This window comes from Microtus oregoni, unplaced genomic scaffold (assembly GCF_018167655.1).
Source record: "Microtus oregoni isolate MIOR12 unplaced genomic scaffold, Mior012 000021F_ref0000039, whole genome shotgun sequence".
Classification (NCBI taxonomy): domain Eukaryota; kingdom Metazoa; phylum Chordata; class Mammalia; order Rodentia; family Cricetidae; genus Microtus; species Microtus oregoni.
This window is the reverse complement of record NW_024543080.1, coordinates 29,320,477-29,333,491: the sequence shown is the minus strand read 5'-3', so window position 1 is coordinate 29,333,491 and position 13,015 is coordinate 29,320,477. Positions and strand designations below refer to the sequence as shown.

Here is a 13,015-nt window from a genome sequence, read left to right as displayed (position 1 = left end):
TCTACTACCCAGGGAAATTATCAAATTTATGCACATGTGTAATATTGGGAAAATTTGCACACACTTCCTTACATCACAGGTGGTTTATGTAACCAATGAATACTAAAATTGAATCCCCTTTTTATATGTACATTGAATTATATTGGTGAAATGTTAGTTATGAGAGAAGAGATTTTTATATTCTCCAAGAATCTTGGATTGATATTTCTATTTATAGAAATATAAAACTAACATGTTGATCAAGACCATGGTGAAGGATGGCAGACTCACATCTTCAGAGACTTAACTTTAAAAACAAGTACTATTCAGTAAAATGTATGAAATAAAAAAAAAGTCTGATTTTAGATCTGAGGGGGACGTGTAAGAGTTTAGAATGTGCTTTGTCTTTCATGGCTCCACTTCTAGATTTAATGTATCCAGTTTTTATGCTCGTCAGTCCTCTGGTGGAATTTTTAACCTTTGTCACGGGGATACATTTGTTACCCTCAGCCTTTTAAACGTGATTGTCCTTCTACTATAAGCAAATCAAAGCGTCATTGCAGTGACGGTCTTCCGACTCGTATACATAACCTTCTGAACACAATAAGTTGATATCTGAAAATATTAAAGATGCCATGAGGACACACATAGAACATAGTAATTTCTTCTTTGAACAGTCATCAATAGAGAGATAGAACTTAAACAGAATTTTTGAATTTTTAGGATAGGGAAAGGACAGCTGAGTGGTTTTGCATAATCTGAATCCCAGCAGCCATCAGGGATATGGAAACTTGAAGGCAGTGGCTGCAAGCCTCCCGTGCAAGGAGTACGTTCTGTTAGCTGTGTTCTGGCCGAAAGGTCTGCCCAAGCACTGGCCTCTGACCACTCTCTCTGCCATTGTTCTAAACCATTTAAACAGGGTTTCTCTGTGTGGCTATGGCTGTCCTGGAACTCACTATAGACCAGGTTGGCCTCAAACTCCGAGATCCACCCGCCTCTGCCTCCTGTGTGCTGGGATTAGAGGTGTGTGCCACCACCGCCTGTTGTACTTTTTATTATAGCTTCAAGTTTATTCTCTAGTTCTACAACAGTGACCTTCAGTCGGACACATGGCTACACTCGGGTAGAGACTCCATTTAGAGTCTCTCATCTAACTAGTTGTGGCCACATGACCGAGTCTTCACTGACAGAATAAGAGATACACAAATTGTGCCATTTGCTTCCCATCCAGGCTTTTCTTTACTCGGAGCTGAGTAAGCTCTGAGCACACAGAAAGGATATCCCTTACACTGTAGAGAAAGATAGGCAAAGGAACCTACGAGGCAGAGGTTTATCTGCCCTTGGCCACCGGGCCACCTGTCACCTCTGCGTCTGATATTCTTTGACAAATCATTTTAGTCTGTGTTATATTAGTATACTCATTCCTCAAGTTCCACGGTCATGGGTCAATGTGTGTGCTGTGTGTGTACAGGCACATGGGTGTCATCATTTTCATGGATGCTTCTAAAACCTTAAGAACTCCCTGCCCAAGATTCAAATTAAATATAAGTAAAATAAAGTGTGATCAGTAAGTATCATGATTGGTTCTTTTCCTTTAAAAGCCTAGAGCCTAAAAGGCCAGTTGTAGTTAGGAATAGAGGTATATGCCTGTAATCTCCACACTTGGGAAGTGAAGGCAGGAGGATTGAGTTCATGGCCTATCTGAACTAAATATTAAGATGCCATCTTAACGTGGGGCTGGAGAAATAGCTCAGCGGTTCAGAGCACTTACTGCAGAAGATCCAGGTTCATTTACCAATACCCATGCTGGCTCACAACAGTCTGTAACACCAGCCAGTTCCAGGTGATCCGATGCCCTCTTCTGACTTCCTCAGGCTCTTGTACACATGTAGTGCACACATGTACATTCAGACACACACATACACACACATAAAATAATGATCATGTTATATTTAAAAATATATATTTATACACACACACACACACACACACATATATATGCATACAATAACAATTAATAAAAAAGAGTCCATGAAATTGAGGGAGAGATAAGAGAGGTACATGGGAGGGTTTGGGGGGAGGAAATGGAAGGGAGAAATGTTGCAATTATATTATAAACTCGAAAAGGGAGTAAATAAATAAATATATTTTTTAAAGATATTATATTTACGAAGGGGATGGGGAGGCAGGAGTTGCAACACAGAGTTGAGTGCCAGGGGAGGCGTCTTTAGTGGGGTGCTAGCACTAGAGATCCACACTCAGGTCTCGTGCTTGAGGGGCCAGCCCTCCTGACTCAGCCCTCTCCTTAACCCCATCTTCAGTCTTCTAAAAGTGGGTCAACATGCCAGGCACTGGTGGCGCACGCCTTTAATCCCAGCACTCGGCAGGTGGATCTCTGTGAGTTTGAGGCCAGCCTGGTCCACAGAGTGAGTTTCAGGACAACAAGGGCTGTTACACAGAAAAACCCCGTCTCATAAAACCCCAAAGAAAGCAGTGGGGGGGGGGTTAACATTTCTGTGTATAGATACATCTTTTGTTTAGCAAATATTTAGCTTATCTGTAGTATTTCCCCCCTAAACAAGCTTGAATAAATCTTTCCTGCGGATCAGTGTCTGTATATACACAGATTATTATTTCTTCAGGACAGAGACTTGGGGCTGCCTCGTGTTTTTAAGGTTCTGATTTGCATTGTTAAAGTGATTTCACAAAGATTATTGCCATTTTAATTCTCTCTAGTATTGTGCCTGTTGAGCCTTCCCCTTCGTACTGGTTCCTTACGATTCTTAGACTCATTTTAACCTTTCGCCACAGATATCCTTGCCTTAGTGTCCACAGAAGGTGGGGAAAAGTCCCCAAATAAAAATGTGGTTTTCTTGAGAAGGTAAGGGACAAAGGTGTTTTTTTTGTTTTGAGGGGTCTTGTGTAGTGAACCCAGAGTCTCACCCTTGCTAAGCATGGGCTTTACCACTGAACTGCAACTCCAGACTTAAAGATAATTCTGGAGCTCTCGATAGAACTCTTCATACAACTGTCTTGTCCTTAGGAGGGAGAACTCCAGCTGATGGCCGTGCCACCCTGAATGCTCCTATCTCAGGTCCTAAGCAGGGCCAGGGCTGGTCAGTAGTTGGGTGGGCGAAGGGAGCGCTCTCTGAAGTGGACAGCGCTGCCTCCTTCTTCCTCGTTTCCTTGCAAGCTTCCCCTGTTTGTTGCCTTCACAAATACCCAGAGGATCCTTTCTCCCCCTGTTTTCCAGCATTAGTCGTGTGCTGCCTGGGGAAGTATGTGATGCTCCTCTGGAGTCGCAATTCTCTATCTAAATTTCTACTTATATTTTATACCTCTATTTTTGTCCATTTCTTTTTTTTAAGATATTTGAGGTAATGTTTCATGTAGCCCAGGCTGGCACTGAACTTCCAGTCCTCCTACCTCTGCTCTTAAATGATGAAATTATAAGCATGCACCACCACTCCTGGCTTTTGTCTGTAGCTTATAAATAAAAATTGCATGATGCTATCTGTACATTCCTCATAAGTTATTAAATAGATTTAGGGCATTCATTTATGTGCTGAACAGTGCACATAAAAAATTAAAGACTGATAGCTTACACTAATAAATTTGCATTTTATTTTATACTCGTGATTATGAGTATTTGTGAAAGATGCTGGAAGATTCACTGTTCATTAATTGCGCTTTTACAGAGGTGTAGACTCTAGATGTCACATGCTATAAGGCAGGTGCCAGGCATCAATCACTTATGCAGAGAGAGAGAGCCAGGCAGACTAACCAGTTCCAAAGGAGCTTTTTACCTACTCAAAGTCAAGAATAATTCTTGTGAGTTAATTTTTAAAACTTCAATAAAACTATTACTTTATTTAAAAATTCTACCGTACTAGACATGGTGGCACATGCCTTTCATCCTGTTACTAGGGGGTGCAGAGGTCAACAGTCTCCATGTTTGAGGCCAGCCTGGTGTACATAGTGAGTTCCAGGCCAGCCATGGCTACATAGTGAGCTCCTATCCAGAGAGAGGGGGGCGTGGAGAGGGGTGTACTGCGCATATTGTATGTATATATACATGCAGGTACCTGTGACATCTGGAGAATTACAGGTGCTGGGCCATGTTGCCAGTTAAGGATTTCCTGCCTTATAATACTTGAGTTCGAATTCCAGACCCTTTCACCAAGGGTTCTCTCTAAGTATCCCCGCGACGTCTTGATGTCACAGTGGATTAAGAGGTGAACAGTTGGTGATCCGAATCTCTCGGTTCTTTTCTCTTCTTTTGTGTTCAGCCATTTCCTGACTTAAAGTCATTTCCTAGTTCAGTGACATAGCCTAAAAATGAAGCCAAGAAATACTCGTCAATATGTAGTTGGTTACAGTGAAGGTCTCCCACAAATGATTCAATTGGTCCCATTCTTGGAAGTATGATTTGCCGTCTTAGTAATATCCTGTAAGCAAAACTAGGCAGAGGAAGTTCCTCTGTTGTCGCGATCAAGCAGAACAGAGAGAAATGTGTTTTACATGTTCCACAATGACCTATCTTCAGATGTTTTTGTTGGCAGTTAGGATGCCTGCTTGGTTTACTAAAGGCCATTTTAAAGAGGAAGTATGAAATTAAGTTATAAAAATCATCTTTTAAAAGACAACCAAAGAGACAGCACTATGTCAGGAAAAGGTTGGGACAGCAGGCCTTCCATTGTCCACAGCAAAGTGACCTTTCCCGCCAGTGACGTACCGTGATTGTGAATTTACCCTCGGTGAACTGTGCATAGATTGTTTCATCTCATAATCCTCTACAAGTAATTCTCTAAAATAAAATACTGTGTATCGCTCCTATTTTGATGGTGAAGAAGGCAAGGCTTAGAAATAAAATAATGTCCCCAGTGAGATTATTTTTATATAGTAACTGAATAGGATTAGAATCCTCTGGGATTCTGGATCAGCACTGTGCAATAGGACTTCATGCATTGATGGACATGCTGCCATGTATCATCTGGTTTGTTTAGTTAAAGTATGACTACTCCAACTACTGAAAAAAAAAGTGAATTTTTTTATTTTATTAAATGAAATCTTTGTGGGTTTTTTTTCTTAATTGAAATGGATTCACAATGGCCAGTTGCTATTGTATTGGACAACAACTCTAGAACCTTCCTAAACTGTTCTCCAGTACTCTTCAAATCAACTCTCAAAACTAGAGCACGAGGAAAAGACAGAGCCGAGAAATGTTCACACTGTCGGCTCCGTAAAGCCGTGGACAGGATGCTCTCTGCATGAGTCTCTCAATATCAAAATGAGAAGACAATCACTTAGGATGATGGTATTAACGGTGACGGAGCTTTTAAAGTTGAATATTGCTTAGTGTTTGATTGGATGATGAACTCAGCTCTTTCAGCCCACTCATTGGTTAGTCATTACTGTTAGTTTTTAAGATGAAACTTAAGAAATGGGCGCAAAGATCCGAGTCCTAGGAAAGAAATACTTTCTTTCCTTCAAGTTTGGAAGAATTTGTGGTTTATAAATATTAGATACTGTGTTTTTTTTCTCCCACAAGATCCTAATACATGCATTGCCCCCTCCCTCAGAACACACCTCTGTGTAGGACAGGCTGGGAATACAGTCTAGCTGCCTCCCAGGAGGAAAAGGCATTTGCCAAACAGCAGTCTCTACAAGCATGAACAAAACTCAATAGTTCTTGGCAAGGAACTTACTAATTCCATCTATTCCAAATGCTCTTACTTTAAGAAGTAAGAGATCTGATTTTTTTTTGATAGGGCTATTAGTTATATTAAGAAAATTACCTTCCAATATGCTGAAGCATAATTCAATAAAGCATTCCACAGAGCCGCTGAGAAATAAGAGCTAAGCTAAATGTTGCCTGGGTGTTGACTGACTCAGATGGTCCTAGACAATTAGATACGGTGGTCCTTTCCGGCACACGCGCCCTGGATTCCAGCCCTTCAAGTTACTTTAAACTAGTTTAGCTTTTTAAATATATATTACTGGTTATCTGAGTTTTTGAGAGAATTATTTACAATGCTGTTTTTATGATGGTGCATTTTTAATTAATTATTTTTTTTAAAAAAACAATCTTTTCTCATTTTACATGCCAATCCCAGTTCCCAGTCCCTCTCCTCCCGCTCCCCCAGCCTTTCCCCCACCTCACTCCCATCCACTCCTCAGAGAGGATAAGGCTTCCCATGGGAGTCAACCAAGTCTTGTACATCTAGGACCAAGGCCTCCCCACTATATCTAGACTGAGCAAGGTATCCCTCCAAAGAGAATGAACTCCAAACAGTCAATTCAAGCACTAGGGATAAATCCTGGTCCCACTGCCAGTGGCCCCACAGACTGCCCCAGCCATACAACTATATGATAGTGTATTTTATCGATAACCAATGAAAATACCCTTTTTTTTATTGTTTTTTGTTTTGTTTTTCAAGACAGGGTTTCTCTGTAGTTTTTGGAGCCTGTTCTGGAACTAGCACTTGTAGACCAGGCTGGCCTCAAACTCATAGAGATCTGCCTGTCTCTGCCTCCCAAGTGCTGGGATTGAAGACGTGTGTTACCAATGCCCAGCTGAAAATAACCCATTTTTAAGTAAAGGATATTTTGCATCTTAAATAAAATAATAATGACACCATTAAATATATTAGGAGGTAACATCCATCAGTATGAATATAGCTTGGCTATTTTTCAGCAGAGTCCCAGGGTTTACTAGAGAGAACTCAAAAATGGCAATACAAAGAATATGTATAGCTCTAGCTGTGGGTGGCACCTTCATTCATGTGTTAACGAGACACACATACCCAAGCATCGTTGATTTTAAAACGCAAAGTAGTATGCCATACATGCTTATAGTCCCAGACGTGATACACTGAGGCAAAGTTGGCTAGAGTCTGAGGTGAGCCTGGGTTATGCTGTGAGGCCCTATACAGAAAAACATCTTTAAGACAGTGAATAGTTATCCTCTAATATTGACTGGCGACATTGTTTCTTATATCGCATGTGAAGGCTTTACAGGGACAGTGGGCGAAACTTTCATGCCATGGTGATCGTGTAAAATGTGTTTTCTTATTTCAGGACGTCCAATAGCAGTCAGACACTGTCATCCTGCCATACTATGGAGCCATGTTCATCAGATGAATTCTTCCAAGCCCTTAACCATGCAGAGCAAACATTTAAAAAAATGGAGAACTACTTGAGACATAAGCAACTGTGTGATGTCATTTTAGTCGCTGGCGATCGCAGGATTCCAGCTCACAGGTAATGGCTTTGAGAACTTCTGTCCATGTGAAATAGTCCCTAGATAACTATTATTAGACGCAGTGAGATGATGTACCCCAGTTAGCCCTTAGACTTCAGGGAGGGGAATCCAACTCAGAGTGTCTGAAAGAACAGCTCACATGAGATTACTCAACATAAATGTCTCTGTCTTCTTTTGCAGAAATACAGGCATTAGCCTCACATCAGTCAATATTGTTTGTTGTAGATATCAGCTACAATAAACAGTTTTCCTGCATATTAAATACTTGTTAAGTGCTTTAAATAAGCTTTATGGAAATTAGAGTTTGTATAGCCAGAAGCAAAACATCTCACAGAATAGAATTCACGGAATCTTAACAGTTTTTCTTTTCTTTTTTTAACGCTGTGGACCGAACCCAGGCCTGCATACTAAGCATGTACCCTGACCACTTAAGCACACTCCTGTCTGTTAGCAGGTTTTAAAACCCCTGTGTATTCCCTAATTTTGTTTTTGCTGATCTCTATGAAGTATGAAAAATAAGAGTGGAGGTGGGGATCCTTTAACACAAATGACATATTTCTTAAGGTAAAAAGAAAGAAAAATGTCTAGGAAAGAAAGATTCGTTTTCTTCTGATAATTTTATATCGTTAAGTTATTCATTGTTAATTATCATTACAATCACAAAGATTATTTTATGTCTTTCAATAGCAATTAGCATTGTCCAAAACTTTTTGTAAAACCCTTGAGTTTATAGCTGTCAATTAGCATGCATTTATTGACAAATTCGTATGATAAAAAGCCTGGGTTATGAACATGGTCTCTTAGAAAAGAGATTTCAACATGGATTTCCCAGAGGCTCTGAGGCTGAGCTCATCATCTCAGCCAGGCATGTGCTGACACCACCACTCACAGATGACCCCACGGACCCTCTGCTCCCTCCTCCCCTGCACTGTTTTAAAAGCTTTCAGCGACTCCCAGGTCACTGAGTTGAAAACCAAAGTCCATTTGGCGACCTGCACAACCCAGCTTACCATTGTCCCTCTGGTGCTCTGTCCTCCCGCTGTCCCTGCTCCCTGGCAGTAGCCTTACAGAGCCTTCATCTTCCTGGACACTACCGTGAGCTCCTTCTCCCCAGTGCTAACCCGGCACCTCCAGAACTAAAGTCTTCACCTCCCTCAATAATAATAATTTTAAGCAACCGGTCTCTGCCCGAGTGACACCATCTATCTTTGACCTATTTTTTGTTCTATAGTATTTACCACCTTCTTATTACCTATACCAGACTGTAACAAAATGTATTAAAAGCTTGAAATATTATAAAATTTGCTAACACCATTTTCAAAGTATGTTCTACATGTTCACTTCTGTCCCGAATGGTTTAGGTTATTTTCAAAACTGGCAAAAAGAAAAATAACCTTGATATTTTTCTTTCCATATATACAGTCAACTTAATACCAAGTACTTATAACTTTTTTTTAAAAGATGTCATAAAGTGGTGTTTGCATAGGAAAATCATTTACCTCAGCAGGAAATTTTCGGTAATAGTAATTTATTATTCAAAAGAAGGGAGTAGAGCACAAAGGGATTTGTCAGATGCACGGTACATTTGCTGGTACTGTGTGCTCGTGTGAGTGCCAGATGAACAAAGAGGAGGATGCATTTATTAATGAACGCCCAGCTTTAATGTACTCATTGATTGCTTCTCTGCTGTGTCCTCAGACTGGTGCTCTCCTCCGTCTCGGATTATTTCGCTGCTATGTTTACTAATGATGTCAGGGAGGCAAGGCAAGAAGAAATAAAGATGGAAGGTGTGGAACCGAACTCATTGTGGTCCTTAATTCAGTACGCATACACAGGTAACAAGTCAGAAAACAAACGGAAACCCTTTAGATTTACGTATTTTCCTTTCTCTTCTGTTTATGTTTCTCAAACAAGGTGTCATATATTCAAGCTGACATTGAACTCAATGTGTAGCCCAGGCTGGCCCCAAACAGTTCCTCAAATAGGCCTTCTTACTTCTCCTAGAGTTCAAGTTTCTCTCTCTGAATAAAGTAATCTGTAGTTCAGTTTAGTTCTGTGGACATCACTGTCTGATGCTGTTCTGTGTTGGTTAAAAATCTCTATGTTAAAACCTTTTAAATGATTATCAGGATGAAGCTTGTGAATGTTTTTGAAGATTTTTTTAATGTGTGTGTGTCTGTGTGTGTGTGTGGTGTGTGTGCGCGTGCGTGCGTGCGTGTGTGTGTGTGTGTGTGTGTGTATACCTGTACATGTGCGTGTAGCAGATGACTATGGAGACCAGAGTCACAAACATACCACGAGTAATCACATTGAGTTGGGTTTGGGGAAATGACTTAGTAAATAAGAGCAGTTGTTTTGCAAAATGAGGACCTAAGTTCAAATCACCAGCACCTAAGTTCAAATTGGATGTGGATGTATGTATCAGTACTGGAGGGTAGAGGTAGGGTGTTGCTGTCTGTCCTGCCAAGGTAAAAAAAACTGAGTGCCATGTTCCGTGGGAGACCCTGTCTTGGACATCAAGCAAAGGAATGATAGAACAAGGTGCCCTCTCTGCACTCCACGTACACACACACACACACACACAAACAGTCTCTCTCCCCCTCTCTCTGTGGGCTATGTAATATAAGCAAAATTTTACATTTAAAATTTAAGAGTTTTATAATCCTAGATATTAGTTGCTAGTTAATGTAACATTTAAAAATTCTGAAAATAAGCCATTCTTCCTTTTTTTTTTTTTTGCTGCTTTTGAGTTTTTTGTTTGTTATTGATTGATTGGCTGGTTGATTTTGTTTTGTTTTGTTTTTTTAAGGATTTCTCTGTGTAACAGCCCAGGCTGTCCTAGAATTCACTTTGTAGACCAGGATGTTCTCAGACTCACAGAGATCCGTCTGCCTCTGCCTCTGGAGTGCTGGGATTAAAGGCATGCGCCACCATCCCAGCTGCCATTTTTTTTTTTTTAAGTAGAGGTCACAAAGGGATAAATTATTCACATTTAATATTAAGCCTTCAGGGTCTGTAATGTGTGTGATGAGCTTTTATTTAGAAATCCCATTGTTAAGAACAGTTACTGTATGTAGACAAGGTTCATGAAGCTCCCTCGTTAATGGAATTTCCTCCTGTTAGGCCGCCTTGAACTAAAAGAAGATAACATTGAGTGCCTGCTATCTACGGCGTGCCTTCTGCAGCTCTCCCAGGTTGTGGAAGCATGCTGTAAGTTTCTCATGAAGCAGCTTCACCCGTCCAATTGCCTTGGAATCCGTTCTTTTGCCGATGCCCAGGGCTGCACAGATTTGCATAAAGTGGCCCACAATTACACTATGGTATGTATTTTCTGAAAACCAGAATCTTCGTCACCCCGTTTCTTACCTTCGAAAGCTGGTCTCCATGTTGCTGGCTTCATGTGGTTTTGAGGCTCAAGTTCCTGGCGCAGCACTGAGTTGGGAAAGGGAAACGAGCAGAAGGTCTCGTGAAAGAGAAGCGGGGTTTCCTAAACATTGCACTGCAGCGTGGGTGGATGTCAGACCCATGGCGTAGTCACTGGTGGAAACGGGTCAGAGTGGGCGTAGTATTCTGATACAGTATAAGATGAACGAAGAAAGGATAAATGGGAGACTTATTTCAGATACCTCAATTACACGCAAGGCTTGCCACCATGTGGAACTATACTCTTCTCAAGTATTGTTAAGTACTTAAGTATTCTTAAGCGAGAATTATGTGTTCAAAAGAAGTCAGAGGAGCTTCTGATTCAGCAGCCTGAGAGATAATGGAACGTGGAATGATCTGGTAAAAGCACTGCACAACAGCACGGCAGTGCAAGTCAGTGTTTTTAAATTAAGTCCTTTGAATGCACCCACTTCACCTTACTTCTTTGTAGAGTCCCATTTCTTTCTCTAATGTGTGTGAGTGCATTGCCTACATGGACGTCTGTGCACCACATGCATGCCTGCTGCCTGTGAAGGTCAGCAGTGGGTGTTGGAGTCCCTGGAACTGGAGTTACAGGCAATTGTAAGCTGCCCAATGGGTGCTGGGAATCAAACCTGGTTCCTGTAGAAGAGCAGGCAGTGCTATTTTACTGCTGAGCCACCTCGCCAGCCCCTCATTTCTTAACTTTCTATCTGCAGTTTCAAACACCTTCTGGAATAAGATAAATGTAAGTAAATAAAGCACATCTTGGTTTGTTTTCTTCCTAGTAAGTGTACAACTTAATATCTTCCTTTTTGTTAATATTATATTTTTATTACATATATTTAAGTGTGAGCACGTGCACACGTGGACGTCAGAGGACAACTTGCAAGAGTCAGTTCTTGCCGGGGTGGTGGTGGTGCACACTTTTAATCCCAGCACTCAGGAGGCAGAGGCAGGTGGATCTCTGTGAGTTCGAGGCCAGCCTGGTCTACAAGAGCTAGTTCCAGGACAGGCTCCAAAGGCTACAAAAAAACAAAAAACAAAACAAACAAAAAAGTCAGTTCTCTCCTTCCACCACGTGGGTCCAAGGAACTCATCAGGCTCAGTGGCAAGTGCCTTTCCCCTGAGCCCTCCCTCCAGGCCCAAGCTGGAGGGACTTTTATACACGTGAAAACATTTGTATGCATTTAGGTCACTCCTGTTGTTTACAGTACAGGCATGATTGCTGCTCTAAGGTTTAGATGCAAATTCAATTGGAATTAGCTGGATGTTTTTAGAGCTATTTTCATAGCCAATTAGTTGTAGTAGATTTTTTTATGTCAAGGTCATTACTTGACATTACTTAGCTTCAATAGAGAAACTCCACGGAACTCTAATAACAATAAGTAATTTAGAGGCAGATTGTCTGATTTGAATGTTGCTATGGGAACCGAATAAGAATGTAAAGCAAAATTCAATCTCCAGTTTAAATAAATCCCTCAGTAATTTCATTTGCTTAGGAAACGATTCTGAAGGGGGAAAGGGCGCCTCTAGCAAGCGCCTGGTAGCTTGGTGGCTGCTTCTTCCATAAAACAGGTTGGAAGGAGGAGACAAGCATGCTGCTGGGCGGTGAGTTCAGTCAGTGCATGGCGGCACACAGGGCATGCGCATATATCCTGTTCCCCTTCTCCACTGCCTCTGAACATGACCTAGAGCCTTTCATTTAACCCCAACATTCTAGATTAGTTTATCATTACAACTACTTTTATGTCACTAGAGTTTTTTATGAAGCAAACAGCGTTGACTTTTATAATTCTAAATGTGATTTTTTTTCAGTCTAGAAAATGTTTTTTTTTTTAAAAAAAAATCATTGAATTCTTCTAAAATAGCCATTTTAAAGCAAAGGCATGCTTTCTACAGGCATTTTGTGTTTAAACTTGCTCCGGTGGTATTGTGTAACCGTTGAAAGGCTCAGTTCCCATGCAGTATAAACTGGGCTGGAGTGAAAAGGGCATTCCTCTGAAACAGTTTGTCAGGTAGCCTCCTCACCCTGAGGAAATGCAGCTAATACCATAGGACAGTAGAACAGCAATCACATTAGTGTCGTGCAAAGGTGCCGCCTAGCCATACCATTCGTGGACCCAGGCTGGCCTCAGAGTCACAATCCTCCTGCCTCCTGCCCCTCAGAGCTGGACTCGCAGATCTGGGCCACCATGCCTAGCCACACCTATCGTTAAATGACCAGAAATACTATTTACATCTCAAGACTCTCACCTAACATTATATATTAAATATCTTTACATACAACTATGTGAACTTCTTCCAAATTCATATTGCCTGCTTCACCAATCATTGAGCTATCACTTTCTAGAGCTAGACATTTGGTCT

General features: G+C 41.1%; 1 protein-coding gene across 2 annotated transcripts in view; it reads left to right on the top strand.

Annotated features, from left to right (window-relative positions):
• Positions 1-13,015, top strand: part of Klhl5 (kelch like family member 5) — a 63,879-nt gene that overhangs the window by 24,693 nt on the left and 26,171 nt on the right. For both annotated transcript variants that reach the window (XM_041671509.1, XM_041671510.1), the window contains exons 2-4: positions 7,060-7,242; positions 8,942-9,078; positions 10,367-10,563. In XM_041671509.1, coding sequence (XP_041527443.1) covers positions 7,060-7,242; positions 8,942-9,078; positions 10,367-10,563 — 517 coding nt within the window. The remainder of the gene's footprint in view (positions 1-7,059; positions 7,243-8,941; positions 9,079-10,366; positions 10,564-13,015) is intronic.